The sequence below is a fragment of the Sporisorium graminicola genome, chromosome SGRAM_5 (assembly GCF_005498985.1).
Source record: "Sporisorium graminicola strain CBS 10092 chromosome SGRAM_5, whole genome shotgun sequence".
NCBI classification, from domain to species: Eukaryota; Fungi; Basidiomycota; class Ustilaginomycetes; order Ustilaginales; family Ustilaginaceae; genus Sporisorium; species Sporisorium graminicola.
Genome location: NC_043735.1, coordinates 412,488 through 424,648, shown reverse-complemented (window position 1 = coordinate 424,648; position 12,161 = coordinate 412,488). Strand labels below are relative to the sequence as shown.

The 12,161-nt window shown below is 57.1% G+C and overlaps 5 protein-coding genes across 5 annotated transcripts; 3 read left to right on the top strand and 2 right to left on the bottom strand.

Annotated features, from left to right (window-relative positions):
- Positions 1 to 796: 796 nt before the first annotated feature.
- On the top strand, positions 797 to 3,331 carry EX895_004896 (uncharacterized protein; the record flags this gene model as incomplete). Its single annotated transcript, XM_029885490.1, has 1 exon — positions 797 to 3,331. One exon carries the CDS (start codon positions 797 to 799, stop codon positions 3,329 to 3,331), a length of 2,535 nt encoding a protein of 844 aa, XP_029738056.1.
- Positions 3,332 to 3,431: 100 nt separating this feature from the next.
- EX895_004895 (uncharacterized protein) lies at positions 3,432 to 3,879 on the bottom strand (the record flags this gene model as incomplete). The annotated part of the gene is made up of 3 exons (XM_029885489.1): positions 3,432 to 3,467; positions 3,552 to 3,644; positions 3,733 to 3,879. The coding sequence occupies 3 exons, from the start codon at positions 3,877 to 3,879 to the stop codon at positions 3,432 to 3,434; spliced, it is 276 nt and encodes a 91-aa protein (XP_029738055.1).
- A 515-nt stretch (positions 3,880 to 4,394) lies between these two features.
- EX895_004894 (uncharacterized protein) lies at positions 4,395 to 5,179 on the top strand (the record flags this gene model as incomplete). Its single annotated transcript, XM_029885488.1, has 4 exons — positions 4,395 to 4,436; positions 4,586 to 4,646; positions 4,765 to 4,820; positions 4,940 to 5,179. The coding sequence occupies 4 exons, from the start codon at positions 4,395 to 4,397 to the stop codon at positions 5,177 to 5,179; spliced, it is 399 nt and encodes a 132-aa protein (XP_029738054.1).
- A 953-nt stretch (positions 5,180 to 6,132) lies between these two features.
- EX895_004893 (uncharacterized protein) lies at positions 6,133 to 7,542 on the top strand (the record flags this gene model as incomplete). The annotated part of the gene is made up of 1 exon (XM_029885487.1): positions 6,133 to 7,542. The coding sequence occupies one exon, from the start codon at positions 6,133 to 6,135 to the stop codon at positions 7,540 to 7,542; it is 1,410 nt and encodes a 469-aa protein (XP_029738053.1).
- A 337-nt stretch (positions 7,543 to 7,879) lies between these two features.
- EX895_004892 (uncharacterized protein) lies at positions 7,880 to 10,633 on the bottom strand (the record flags this gene model as incomplete). The annotated part of the gene is made up of 1 exon (XM_029885486.1): positions 7,880 to 10,633. The coding sequence occupies one exon, from the start codon at positions 10,631 to 10,633 to the stop codon at positions 7,880 to 7,882; it is 2,754 nt and encodes a 917-aa protein (XP_029738052.1).
- Between the last annotated feature and the right edge of the window lie 1,528 nt (positions 10,634 to 12,161).

Sequence of the window (12,161 nt, the reverse complement as noted above, 5' to 3'; positions counted from 1 at the left end):
CCTATCCATCGAGCCGCCTTTCTCTCGACAAAGATCATTTGCAAGGCTTTTGTCAGCCGAGCAAGTCGATCGCTTACAGCTCACTGCTGCCCTCTACATCATTCCCGTCTCACGCTTCGGCCAAGCTTCTTACGCGATTGCACGACATGCGGTGACATCCAGCTCACGGGCTTCCGGGCTCGTCAAAGGGTCCAGCAAACTCCCACGTCAAGAGCTGTTCTGCATCGCAGGGCCATCTAGACTGCCCTCGACATCCGCACGGTCCGCTCACTCGAGCTCACAGTCTGGCCACAGCTTCCTGGACAACAGCCGCAGCAGCAGCAGGACTGTATTGGCCACTGATCCAGATAAGGAGGCCGCATCCGCTGATAGGAGGCTCGCTCGAAGGTCGTTCAGCTCTGCACGCAGTCGCAACAAGGCAACAGCGCGGAGCGCTCGCACGACCGACTTCACCGACGCAAGCAAAGCTACGCAGCCACAATGGTGGAACAGTTCGTCCGCTCGCTCAAACCAGATTCAGGATCAATCTCTGGAAGCCCTCGATCGTCAGCTAGCAGCCATGCGCTGGCCCTTTGGGCCATCCCGCCCACAAGACCTCTACAGAGATGCCTATGTTGCGCACCCAGACCGCTTTGACTGGAGGAAACGCTGCGGCGGCGCCGTTACTGCCCTCCAACCAGCCCATCGCACTGGCTCAGCTTCTCCTCCATTGCAGCGCAGAAGAGCCTCAGCCTCTATGGTCAGAGGAGAGGAAAGTAAAGTGGCTGTAAAAGCGCGACGCACAGCAGAGCGCAAGATGGACGACCGATCCCTTCGCATCAGCAAGGAAAAGGCTGCGCAACTCCTCTCACGCAATGCTGAGCGCGAGCCCATACGCCAGCAGGCCCGGCTGTATCGCGAGAAATGGGCCGAGCTGCTCAATCACGAGCGCACCCAGGAGCTCGCTGCTATCGCAGAGAGGCGCAAGGCTCCCATCGACAAGCTGATCGAAGAGGGTATTGCGATAGACGGACTCCAAGCGTATTGGCAGGACGACAGCAAGCGCCACTTTGGCAAACGCGTCGCTGTCTTCAAGCTCGACGCCGCCGAGCCTCTACCCCGCACACTCTTCCGCGCAGGAGACAAGGTTACGATCATGCCGTCCCCTGCGCCTCCTTCCCCGACAAGCGATGATCCGGAATCTCCCCTACACGACGACTTTGTCATCGAAGCCGAGGTGGTCGAGCGACAGCGCTCGTACATTCGCCTTAAGTTCGACGAAAAAGATGAAGACGTCGATCTTGTATCTTGCCCTTCTTGGCGTCTCGATTACGGCTTCAACGATCTCACTTTTGAGCGCATCAAGTCAGCTCTGGAAGCGCTGGAACACGATGTCGAGCACATCGAGACCCACTACGGCTCTCGCTTTCAGTACATCCTGTCAGGCACTCGTCTGAGCGATGTCATCCTTGGCATTGAACCTCCGGCGGATCGAGTGACGAGAGGCGCATTCTGGGAAGATGCCCGCGTCCAGAGCTGGTACGACCGCTTCGCCCGCCCAAACCCCGTCGTCATTGACGGCGATCCGCTGCCAGAGCTGAATCGCTCCCAGACACAGGCGGTGGCCATGATGCTGCGTGAGCGCATCTCTCTGATCCAGGGCCCACCAGGCACGGGCAAGACGCGCACCATTGTAACGGCCATCAAGCTGCTCAAGCAAGACTTCCAAGTGCCGCATCCCATCATGCTGGCGGCGCACACCAACGTAGCTGTCGACAACCTGGCGGACGGGTGCATCAAAGAAGGCCTGCGCGTGGTGCGCATCGGCCCCTCAGCTCGTGCCAGAGCAGGCATCGATGAGTACACGCTCGACGCCTACTTCTTGCGTCATCCAGCCAAGCCGCGTCTCGACCAGATCAAGAAGCGCCTCGACACGCTCGACAGGCTCAAGAGCGAGTACGAACTGGGTCGAATGGGCGGTTCCAGCACGGGCACAGCATCGACAATGCGAGACGAGGTGGAAGATGGCGCTGAGGCCGTCTTGGCTCCAAGGGAGGCTCAGAGCTGGCAAGATATCATGGCGGAGCGTGAAGAGGAGCTCGAAGCCGCGCAGCCGCAGGGTGGTACGGCTTCGGAAGAGTACGAGGCGATCAAGAAGCAGCTCAGCCGTCTCAAGGCGACCTACTTTTTCCTACGTGCCTCCATTCGCGGCGAGATCCTCAACAGTGCCGATGTGATTTGCGGCTCAGCGATCGCGGCCGGCTCTCCCGAACTCGACATGATTGATCTTCCTGTCGTCTTCTTCGACGAGGCGTCCATGGCGACCGAGCCAGTCTCGCTCGTGCCGTTGATGAAGGGGTGCAGGCACTTGTCCATCATTGGCGACCACAAGCAGCTGCCTCCCGTGGTGACGAGCGTCGAAGCCAAGCAGGGCGGGCTTTCGCGCAGTCTGTTCGAGCGACTCATTGAGAGCGAGAGCAGCATTCCCTCAACCATGCTCAATGTGCAGTTCCGCATGCATCCCAGCCTCGCCGAATTTCCCAACAGGACGTTTTACGACGGTGCCCTGGAGAATGGAAAGGGCACCGAGCTCATTCCACCAGTGGCATCGAGCTACTGGCCTTCTCCCGGCAGTACTTCCGAAAAGGATGTCCACCGGCTCTGCTTCATCGATCACAAGGGCCGCGAGACTAAAGCGGAGAACTCGACGTCGCTGTGCAACGTTTCAGAGGCACGCATTGTCGTCGACGTTGTGGCAGACCTGCTACGTCGAAACCCCGAGATGACGGGAGACGATATCGGCATCGTGACCCCATACGCGGGCCAGCAGATATTGCTGGAAAAGATGCTGCACAATGAAGCGTCACCAGCACGCAAGCAGGCTGCCGGTGTGCTCGAGACACGCTCGTCCGAGTTGGGCTGCATCGACATTCATACAGTTGACGGCTTTGAGGGGCGGGAGAAGAAAGTTATCCTCTTCTCGACCGTTCGCACCAACGCACAGGGCTATGTGGGCTTTTTGGCAGACGGTCGACGACTCAATGTGGCACTCACGCGAGCTCAGGGTGCGCTCTTTTTGATCGGCAACATCGACACTTTCAAAAAGGCTCAGCTCAGCGAGACCGCGTACAGCCGCGTCGAGAGTCCAAATCTCGATGCGCTGCGGAAGTACGCTGCTTACTTGGAGGAGAGGGGTGCGGTCGTTAGTTGTACCAATGCCGTAGCTGCGCCGGTAGAGACGGATCTGGCAGAGGAAGAGCAGGTGATGGAGATAGACGCAGACGAGACTGGAGAGGTTGATCCGGATGCAGCAGATTGGCAGCACATGCTGGCGGAGCGCGAGGCTGCCTAGAGACATGTCTGCTTTCATTTGAAATGACCATGGAAATGGCACTGTGCTGTGTTGTTATTGTCGTGAGCGGTGTTATAGTGACGATATTGGAAAAAAAAGCTTACTTCTTCTCGAGGTTGTTGAGCTGGCTCTCGACCTGTCCGGAAAGGAAAGCGTTGAAGGGGTCAATTTTCTCGCCATGGAAGCTGTGCTCTGTACTTGCGTGTCAATGACTACGTACCTCATCAAGGTGCTCGCGCTGCTTCTTGATCGAGTCCCTGAGCTTTGCGAGCTTCTCCTTTTCGGCCTGCTGAACGTACTGGTTCTCTTGGGCCTGCGAGTACACGTTCAGCAACAAGAAGAATAATCAGCCAACACTATCACTTTGCAAAGCAAGTAAGGTCCGAGGAAGTCGCTCTTACCTGTTCGCGCTTGCTCCAGCCTTGGGAGGAAGCGGTGGCACCAGCCTTGTCGGTGGGGCCGTCGGCGTAGCCTCGAGTAGCCATGGCGAAGGTGGGAGCCTTGGAGACGCGGGCGAGCGAAGAAGTCGAGATGCGGAGGAGAGACATTGTAGTGGCAGAAGATGGTGCGAAGGATGCTGTGGTTGTGAAGAAAGGTAGGGGTCGCACGGGGATCGAACGGATCAAAGCGAGCTGAGCAGGTAACGGCCCGTAAGTGGAGCATTCCGAGCCTTGTGTTGAGCACCTCAGAGAGCACGGATCAACGAACGTCATTCAGCGCCGATTTGCAGCAAACTGCGCATGGAAAGCGCGCTCGCACGAGAGATCCCTTGCTCGTGATGATCGCTATGTTGAGAGAGGATGTTAAGTCGTTACGGGCTCGCTCGGAACCGTTTGGACAAGCACAAATGGGAATTTCGAGAATTTCGTCGCAGGCTGCAAGCTGGTCTGCGAAACCGAGGCAGCAGACGGCGGTGCAGGAGCTGCTTGGCTTGAGCCCTCGACCGGATCCGCCAGGCGAGTTGCCTGCAGTCCAACTTTGTTGTGCGTCGTCGTCGTGATTGATCACTACCACCCCCCTCATCACCAAACCCTTCGTCACCCATCTGTACTTTTCATACAAAATGGTCTTCGCTCAGCTCGTCGCCCGCTCCACCTTCGGCGCTGTACGTATCCTCGCCACTCCCAGCGACGCCAGCAATTAGGACCGACTTTCAGCCGTCTTTGCCGACAAAGCTCAACTTCGCCCTCAGAAACAATGCAACTGACGACAACGCCGCATTACAACGTTTTGCTCTTTGATTGATGTGTACAGGTCCGATCTGCCTCGCGATCGCAGATCCGAGCTCTGTCCAGCTCCGCCGTTGCTTCCAAGGGTGCGCATTGACCCATCCTTCCCAACTCAGCCATAATCCGCAAAGACTCCAGTCGGCTGACCCTCTTCCATCGCACCATCATCTCTGGATTGAAATATGGTTTCTTGAAACGCGACAGACTTTGTCCAGGAGCTCTACGTCAAAGAGCTCAAGGGCTACAAGGCTCCCCCTAAGGTGAGTTTGAAGGCGACCGGAGCGCACAGATCACAGCGCCATTAACACTTTTTACTCTACAAGAACAACTCCAGGCTGACATCCTTCCCGCTTCTTGTGAACAATGATGATTCGTATAGGCCGCTGACTCTCACAAGGGCCATGTCCGCGAGTTCCAGACCCCCGCTGCTCCCCAGGCCCCCGCTGTTCCGTCGTCGTCGGAGCTCTCTTCGCAGCTCGAGACCTACGCTGCCGCTGAGCCCGACCACGCCGAAGCCGTCGCTTCTTCGTCGTCCGAGGGTGCTCTGACTGAGGGTGGCGACGTCAACGCTTACCTCCGGGAAGCGGCTGCTGATGTCAAGGTCGAGGCTCACCACTAGATGGTAGCGCGAGCTCCCTACACGCGCAAAACTTCTACAGTGTCTGTTGTGTTGGTCCGGTCAAACGCAATGGATATGATATTAGACTGATTTTTTGATGCAGAGAATGCGTTCGTGCGGTGATACGAAGCGCTGTTGACGACTGCGACAAGAGCCAGCAGCCGAAGGAACGCATTGCCAGGCTAGTCCCGGATGGGAGCATGAGAGGGTCCACAATTTGATGTCCAGGCCAAGCTTGGACGTGTGGCTTCTGACGTGCACTTGCTCGTTCTTCTCAGCGACGTCCAAAAAGGCGACGATGGCCAATCCTATCCACTCGTACGGAATTGCGACATACTGGCAGTCGTGCGACCTCAGTTTAAGAAGAAAAAATGACTCGCTGGTTCAAGTGCGCGTGCGATTCGTTGTTGCTCTGTTGAGTTTTTCGCCTTATAGACTGTGAGCTACGACAGCGAGCGATACGGACGACTTTCTTCCTTTTTCTTCCCTCCTTTGCGCTTGGAAATTGCAACTCTCTCTCAGCAGCTCAGTCAAACTCAGAGTCAAAATCAGCGAACAGACAAAAGTGTCTGTGTGTGTGTGTGATCTCAGCCGTCTCCGCAGTCACACTTTCTTCTTGCTCACCACCAACCCCCTCTCATCCCTACTTGCATTGCATCCCTTGTCACTCTCAACAAAGCGGCAGGTCTCGGCATACGTATCATCCGACGACAATATCTGACGCTCAACTCGTAGTGTAGGAATTACTCGGTTTCTGCTACGGATCAATTCTACGCTTCCTGTATCGGTTCATCGGTCCTTTCTTCAATCGCATCCTCGCACATCTCGCGCGCGAAGTCCTAGTCTCATCGACAGCAGCGGGACTTTCCAGGTAGCACCAAGGGTTTCCACCTCCAACACACAGACCTTTGTCCAACCGCTCGACGCTCCGTCGGACGACATCTATACCAAAAATGGCAGCAGCAGTTGCCTCGAACGGCGACGTTCAGCAGATCACAAAAGACCTGCAGGCGGTCAGCATCGACTACAGCAGCCTCAACCCGCTCAGCCCCGAAGTCATCGCCAAACAGGCCACCATCAACATCGGAACCATCGGCCATGTAGCGCACGGTAAATCGACAGTGGTCAAGGCCATCTCGGGTGTGCAGACGGTTCGATTCAAGAACGAGCTGGTGCGAAACATTACCATCAAGCTCGGATACGCCAACGCCAAGATCTACAAGTGTGAGAGCGAAGAGTGCCCGCGTCCACAGTGCTACAGGTCATATCCCTCGGACAAGGAGGATCACCCGGACTGCGAGGTTCCTGGTTGCAGCGGCAAGATGAACCTGCTTCGTCACGTTTCCTTTGTCGACTGTCCCGGTCACGACATTCTCATGGCCACCATGTTGAACGGTGCTGCTGTCATGGACGCTGCATTGCTCTTGATTGCCGGTAACGAGTCGTGTCCCCAACCCCAGACCTCGGAGCACTTGGCCGCTGTCGAAATCATGAAGCTCCAGCACATCATCATCCTGCAGAACAAGGTCGACCTGATCCGCGAACAGGCCGCAGAGGAGCACTGGAAGTCGATCATCAACTTTGTCAAGGGAACCGTGGCGGATGGCGCACCGATCGTGCCCATCTCGGCGCAGCTCAAGTACAACATCGACGCGGTCAACGAGTACATTGTCAAGCGCGTGCCCGTGCCCGTTCGCGATTTCACATCGCCACCACGCCTGATTGTGATCCGATCGTTCGACGTCAACAAGCCCGGTGCCGAGGTGGAGGAGCTGCGCGGCGGTGTTGCTGGTGGCTCGATCTTGTCCGGAGTGCTCAAGATGGGACAGGAGATTGAGGTGCGCCCGGGTATCGTGACCAAGGACAACGAGGGCAAGATCCACTGCAAGCCCATCTTCTCGCGTGTCGAGTCGTTGCTTGCCGAACACAACGACTTGCAATTCGCTGTTCCCGGTGGTTTGATCGGCGTGGGAACCAAGATCGACCCCACGCTGTGCCGTGCCGATCGTCTGGTGGGTCAGGTGCTCGGTGCAGTGGGCCAGCTGCCCGCGATCTACACCGAGCTCGAGATCAACTACTTCTTACTCCGCCGCCTGCTCGGCGTCAAGTCGGACGACAAGAAGCAGACCAAGGTGCAGAAGCTCGCCAAGAACGAGGTGCTCATGGTCAACATTGGCTCCACCAGCACGGGCGGCAGGGTGATGAGCGTTAAGGCTGACTTGGCCAAGATCTTCCTCACCAGCCCGGCGTGTACCGAGGTCGGCGAGAAAATCGCCCTCTCGAGGCGAATCGACAAGCACTGGAGGTTGGTCGGTTGGGGCACCGTCCGTCGCGGTACCACTTTGGAGCCCGAGAGCAACTGAGCGTCTGGCAGCGACAAGACGGATCGTCAGGATGGATGGCGCTGCCATGTGGTGGGTTTCCGTTCTGCACTGTTGGCGATCGCTCACAACGCTCTAAGCAATGTACGATGGTTGTTTCAATACACATTTCGTATTTTTTTCACATTCTATTGTAAACAAGTGCAGAGGACGATTGTGCCAAACTGCAGTGCGACTCAGACACGAATCAATTTGGGTCTGACACAACCATATGAGCACAGAGGTAGAGGTGACACTGAATTCCATCAGACGCACGCACTGAGCAGCTAACGTTAGGTTAAGTGCAGCGACGACTGCGTGCTTTGCTAACTAATTAAAGTTACGGCGAAGCGATAAACTTGCCGGCGACACACTGCCTGACGACCTCTTCGATCTTGCCGCCCTCTTCGCCGACGGTCGAGATGCCCAACGACGACACGGTGCTGCCCAGGATCTTCCACTTGAGATGCACGGGCGATGGCACGGTCTGTGCGCCTTCGATCTGGCATCTCGCCAGCAGCTTGTGCACTTGATCCGCCCCACTGGCGAGCGAGAGGTTGTCGTTGATCTTCCAAAACAGCGATTTGGTCTCCGAGACAAACGTGGCCGTGGGCTTGGACATGATGTTGCTTACGCTCGACGGTTGGATCGACACGGCGAATTGGAGGTCTTGCAGCACAGCCGGCGTGGAATCGGTGGCAGAGAAGCGACAGGACGAGTTGGGCGTATACGTCATCAAAAACGACGTCTGGTGCGGCTCGCATCGCCACTGCGCATGCAGCTGCAACGGCACGTATTCCGACTTGCGCGCCTCCGAGATGTGCACCTGATACTTGAGCACCACCGCTTGCGAGCCGCTTCCAGGCAGTCCGGAGCCCGCGCCTTGCTCGAGCAGTGTCTTGACGTCCAGCAAATACTCGCCGGGCGTGGTTCCCCCTGGGACAGGCTTCAGAAGCGCCGGATTGGGAGCCGCCTTCTCCAACTGCTCAAACGCCTCGATGCGGATGTGCAGGGGCTTGCCACTGGCCGCCGCGGCTAATCCTGCTCCAACGGCAACACTGAGCTCACCCACAACCATGACTTTGGAAATCTCCCGCCCGACAAAGATAACGTTGACCCTCTCGCTCAAGCTCGCCTTGATGGGAGACGAGGTGGAGCTGTTCTCGAACGGATTGTTGTTGGTCGTCGACGAAGCGACCGACGCGATGCTCTGCGTGCGGTGTCGCCCCACGCCCGCCGTGCCCGTGAACGTGCTCTGCGTGCCGAACGGTGAGGGCGAACTGGGCCCGCTCGTCTGCGGCGATGCGGTTAATGCACCGAACTGGCTTAACCGGTTCTCGTCGCCGCTGGACCCCACAGCGCCTAAGGCAGGATTGTACGTCGTGTTGCGCACGTCCCTTCGATCGCGTCGCGTGGTGCCGCGGCGAGAGGGGGGTCCTGTGGTGAGCAGCGTCGACTTCATGCGTTCGAGCGCCGCCTTGTCCTTGGATGCGTCTTCGGTGATAGGCTGGCTGCTGATGTTCATGGTGCTGACACGGTTGTTGAGCGAGCTGTCGAAAGTGTCTCGAGAGTCGTCATTGTCGTCGTCGAGCAAAGAAGATCCGGCAGCCGCACTAGCGCCTGCGGCACCAGCATCCAGTCCTCCACCCGCACCAGCCGACGTCTCCCAAGGCTTGCGATCGGGCGGAGGGATCGAGTAACCTTCCGAGTCAACGAGTGGCGTAGCGGAAGCTGTGGACGAAGGTGGTACGATAGCTGGGACAGACGTCGAGTTGCTCCTCGCTGGTATGGTCGAGGGCGTGAGCGGCGCCATCAAGCCTCCGCCCGAGCCGGGAGCCATCGAGTCGATCGAGTCGTCGCCTGCAGTCAACGTAGCAGGGTTGCGTGATGATGAGCCGCCCCCTTGTGCTGTCGAGTTCTGTCGCAGCGTTCCCCTTCGGTTGATCGACGACGAGAAGGACGAATCAGCAGGCTCGTCGGGCAGGCCGCCGTAGATGGTCTGTGTGTTGGACGAGTCCTTGTTGGAACGTCCGCGCCCAAATCGGCTGAATGCGTTCTTGAGGGTGGAGCCAGCCGACTTGCTTGGGGTGTTGTCTTGCGTGCTGCCCATGGTGCGGTCCGCCGAGTGGATAGAAGCAGTGGACGCACCAAACTCGCCCATACCACCACCGTTGGTGCGGCCGCGGGCGGAGGAGTCTCCACCGGTGCGACTACTGATGCTGCGACTGGCGATGGATGATTGGCGGTTGAGTCCTGCTGGGGTAGTCGCGGTCGTGGGACGCGAGGCTGCTGTCGACCTTCCATTGCGCGCTGAGGACGAAGCAGTTGCACCAGCCGAGCCATTTTTGAGAATAAAGTCCTGCATGTCGGCCTGGGTATCAAAGGTGAGGCACTCCTGCATGGTCTTTTCGGAACTCGACATGATGCGCTGAGCAGCATCGCTTTGCGCCGTCTCGAACTTGGCGACGGTCTCCTTGAGCAACTCGAGGCGTTGCGCATCGATGCGCTGGTAAGCCTCGAAAGCAAAGGGCGCTTCGGTCTGCCAGATGTCCATCGTTTGAGCGATAGCTCGTTCGGTCTCTTGCACCTTTGCATTGGCTTGAGACGCCTTTTTGGAAGAAGCGGCTTCGAGCTTCTTGTGATCCTTTTGAAGCTGTGATTCGAGCGAGTTGAGTTCCCTCAAGGTGTTGGCAAGAGAGTCGTCGTGATCCTTGATACGGCCCCATTCGCCCTTGGAGCTTGCATTGCGAATGGGAGCTTCACAATCTTCGGCAATGCGCTTCTCCAATTCGCCGTGGGCGCTGGCCACCTCTGCGAGCTCCTGGATGAGTCGCTCGTAGACCGGTGCATAGCCAGGTGGGATGGAGGAAGGGTCGGAGAGGAAGTTGCGTTTGGCGATCTTTTGAAGCTGCTTGAGGTAGGACTCCTCAAGCTCACGACGAGCCGCGAAATAGTCTGCGAGCTCCTCGTTGAAGAGTTTGGCTTTGCGAAGTCGTTGCTGGACGAGGTTGGTTGTATCGCGAGGCTTGCCAGGGACAAAGGCGTTGGCATAAGCATCAGGCGCAAAAGCGGCGCCTGGATTGGATTCCGCCATGATGCCGTTGATGCCACCCGTGGTGCTTTGTGATGTTGCGTAGGGTGGGTGTGGAGTGGGCGTTGAGAGCCAAATTCAAAGACAAAATAATGGCCGGCGAATGCGTTGGGTGAGATCGTGCCAGAGCCCTTGCGCGTGTATCGATGTCCGCTTGATCTGTGGCCAGTCGAACGATGAAGAAAAGGCAGCTACTCGCGGCGACCGTTGTCGAGGAAGGACGGCTGGAGAAAAGGGAACAGCAAGTGTAAAGAGAGAGAGAGGGCGGGATCTTTGCCCGGATGTCATTCCGACGATTTAATGTTGATAACGCGCACTCTGGCTATGCACAACTCAGAGAGGTCCATGCGTAACCATCCCAGCTTGGATGACAGGGAAATGGCTCTGATACGTACGAGAAGACACCGCCCTTCTGGCGCTGTTGCATTTCCGATTTCAAAACAGACGCGATGTGACGCCATCTTGTGGGCCCCAGGATCGACGTTCTCCATTTTTCTTTGCTTTTTCCATTTCCTTTGCGTCGAACAGACAAGCGGACAGTGACATCGCCGGAGTCCATTTACGGACTCAGCGGTACTGTGTCCTCTTTCGGAGTTCGTCTGAATTCCATCCAATGGTTGATTGCGAGCAAAAGACCAAGCGAGATTGCACTAGGGCGACCGTCCTCCTTGCTGGAGCGAACATGCCGTTCCGCCTCGCGCCCAGTCTCGCGTAGATTCGCTTGGGCAGCCACGCTCTGTAGACGCAGCGAATGAACCCTGGATTTTCAGTCCCAACCCGCGATCTTCTTCTCGAGAACCCTGGCTCGGGTGTTAGTCTGTCTGTCCGCCTACACCGGCTTTGAAGCGAGCTGAAGAGCTTACGCGCTTTGTTTGCTCCCTTCATTCAGTCTGACTGTCTGTCATCCTTTTTGGTTGGCCCTAGTCAAGTCAAGTGCATATTTCCTGAGTGAGACGCACATTGCCTCCGCTTGTATCCGAAGACTTGCCTCGCCTTGGTATAATGCTCGTTGCGATTACAGAGCGTGCTGCTTGAAGCTGCATTGCGTCCTTCTCTGATCACATGCCATACACCTCCGATGGCCTAGGGCTCGAGGAACGGGTGCTGATCGGGTCATCTTCGATACGCAAGTGTCGTTTGTTGATTTTGTTGATTTATTTATTTATTCTGATCCCGTCTGTGGAACTGCAGGCTGACCAGATGGTTGCGCGTCAATGTGCGGCGGCGAATGCGCTGATTGTCTTTTGTCTCTGTGTGTCTGTGTGCTCAGCCGAGCGTCTGTCTGTCTGTCTGTCCGTCCATTCGTCCGTTTACGAGGCTCGATTGCAGTCTCGTCGCCTGCGTAAGTTAACGTGCGTCTCACTTATTCGCCTCTCCCTCTTGCCACTGGCTCACTCTCGCTCTCGCGCTCCTTCTCCCTCTCGCTCGCTTGCTTGCTTGCCGCAGAGAAACACACCACCGCACCTCTACTCTAGTCTCCCTTTGCAACCTCCACCACAACCATCTAACCATCCTCCATCCACCAACGCCT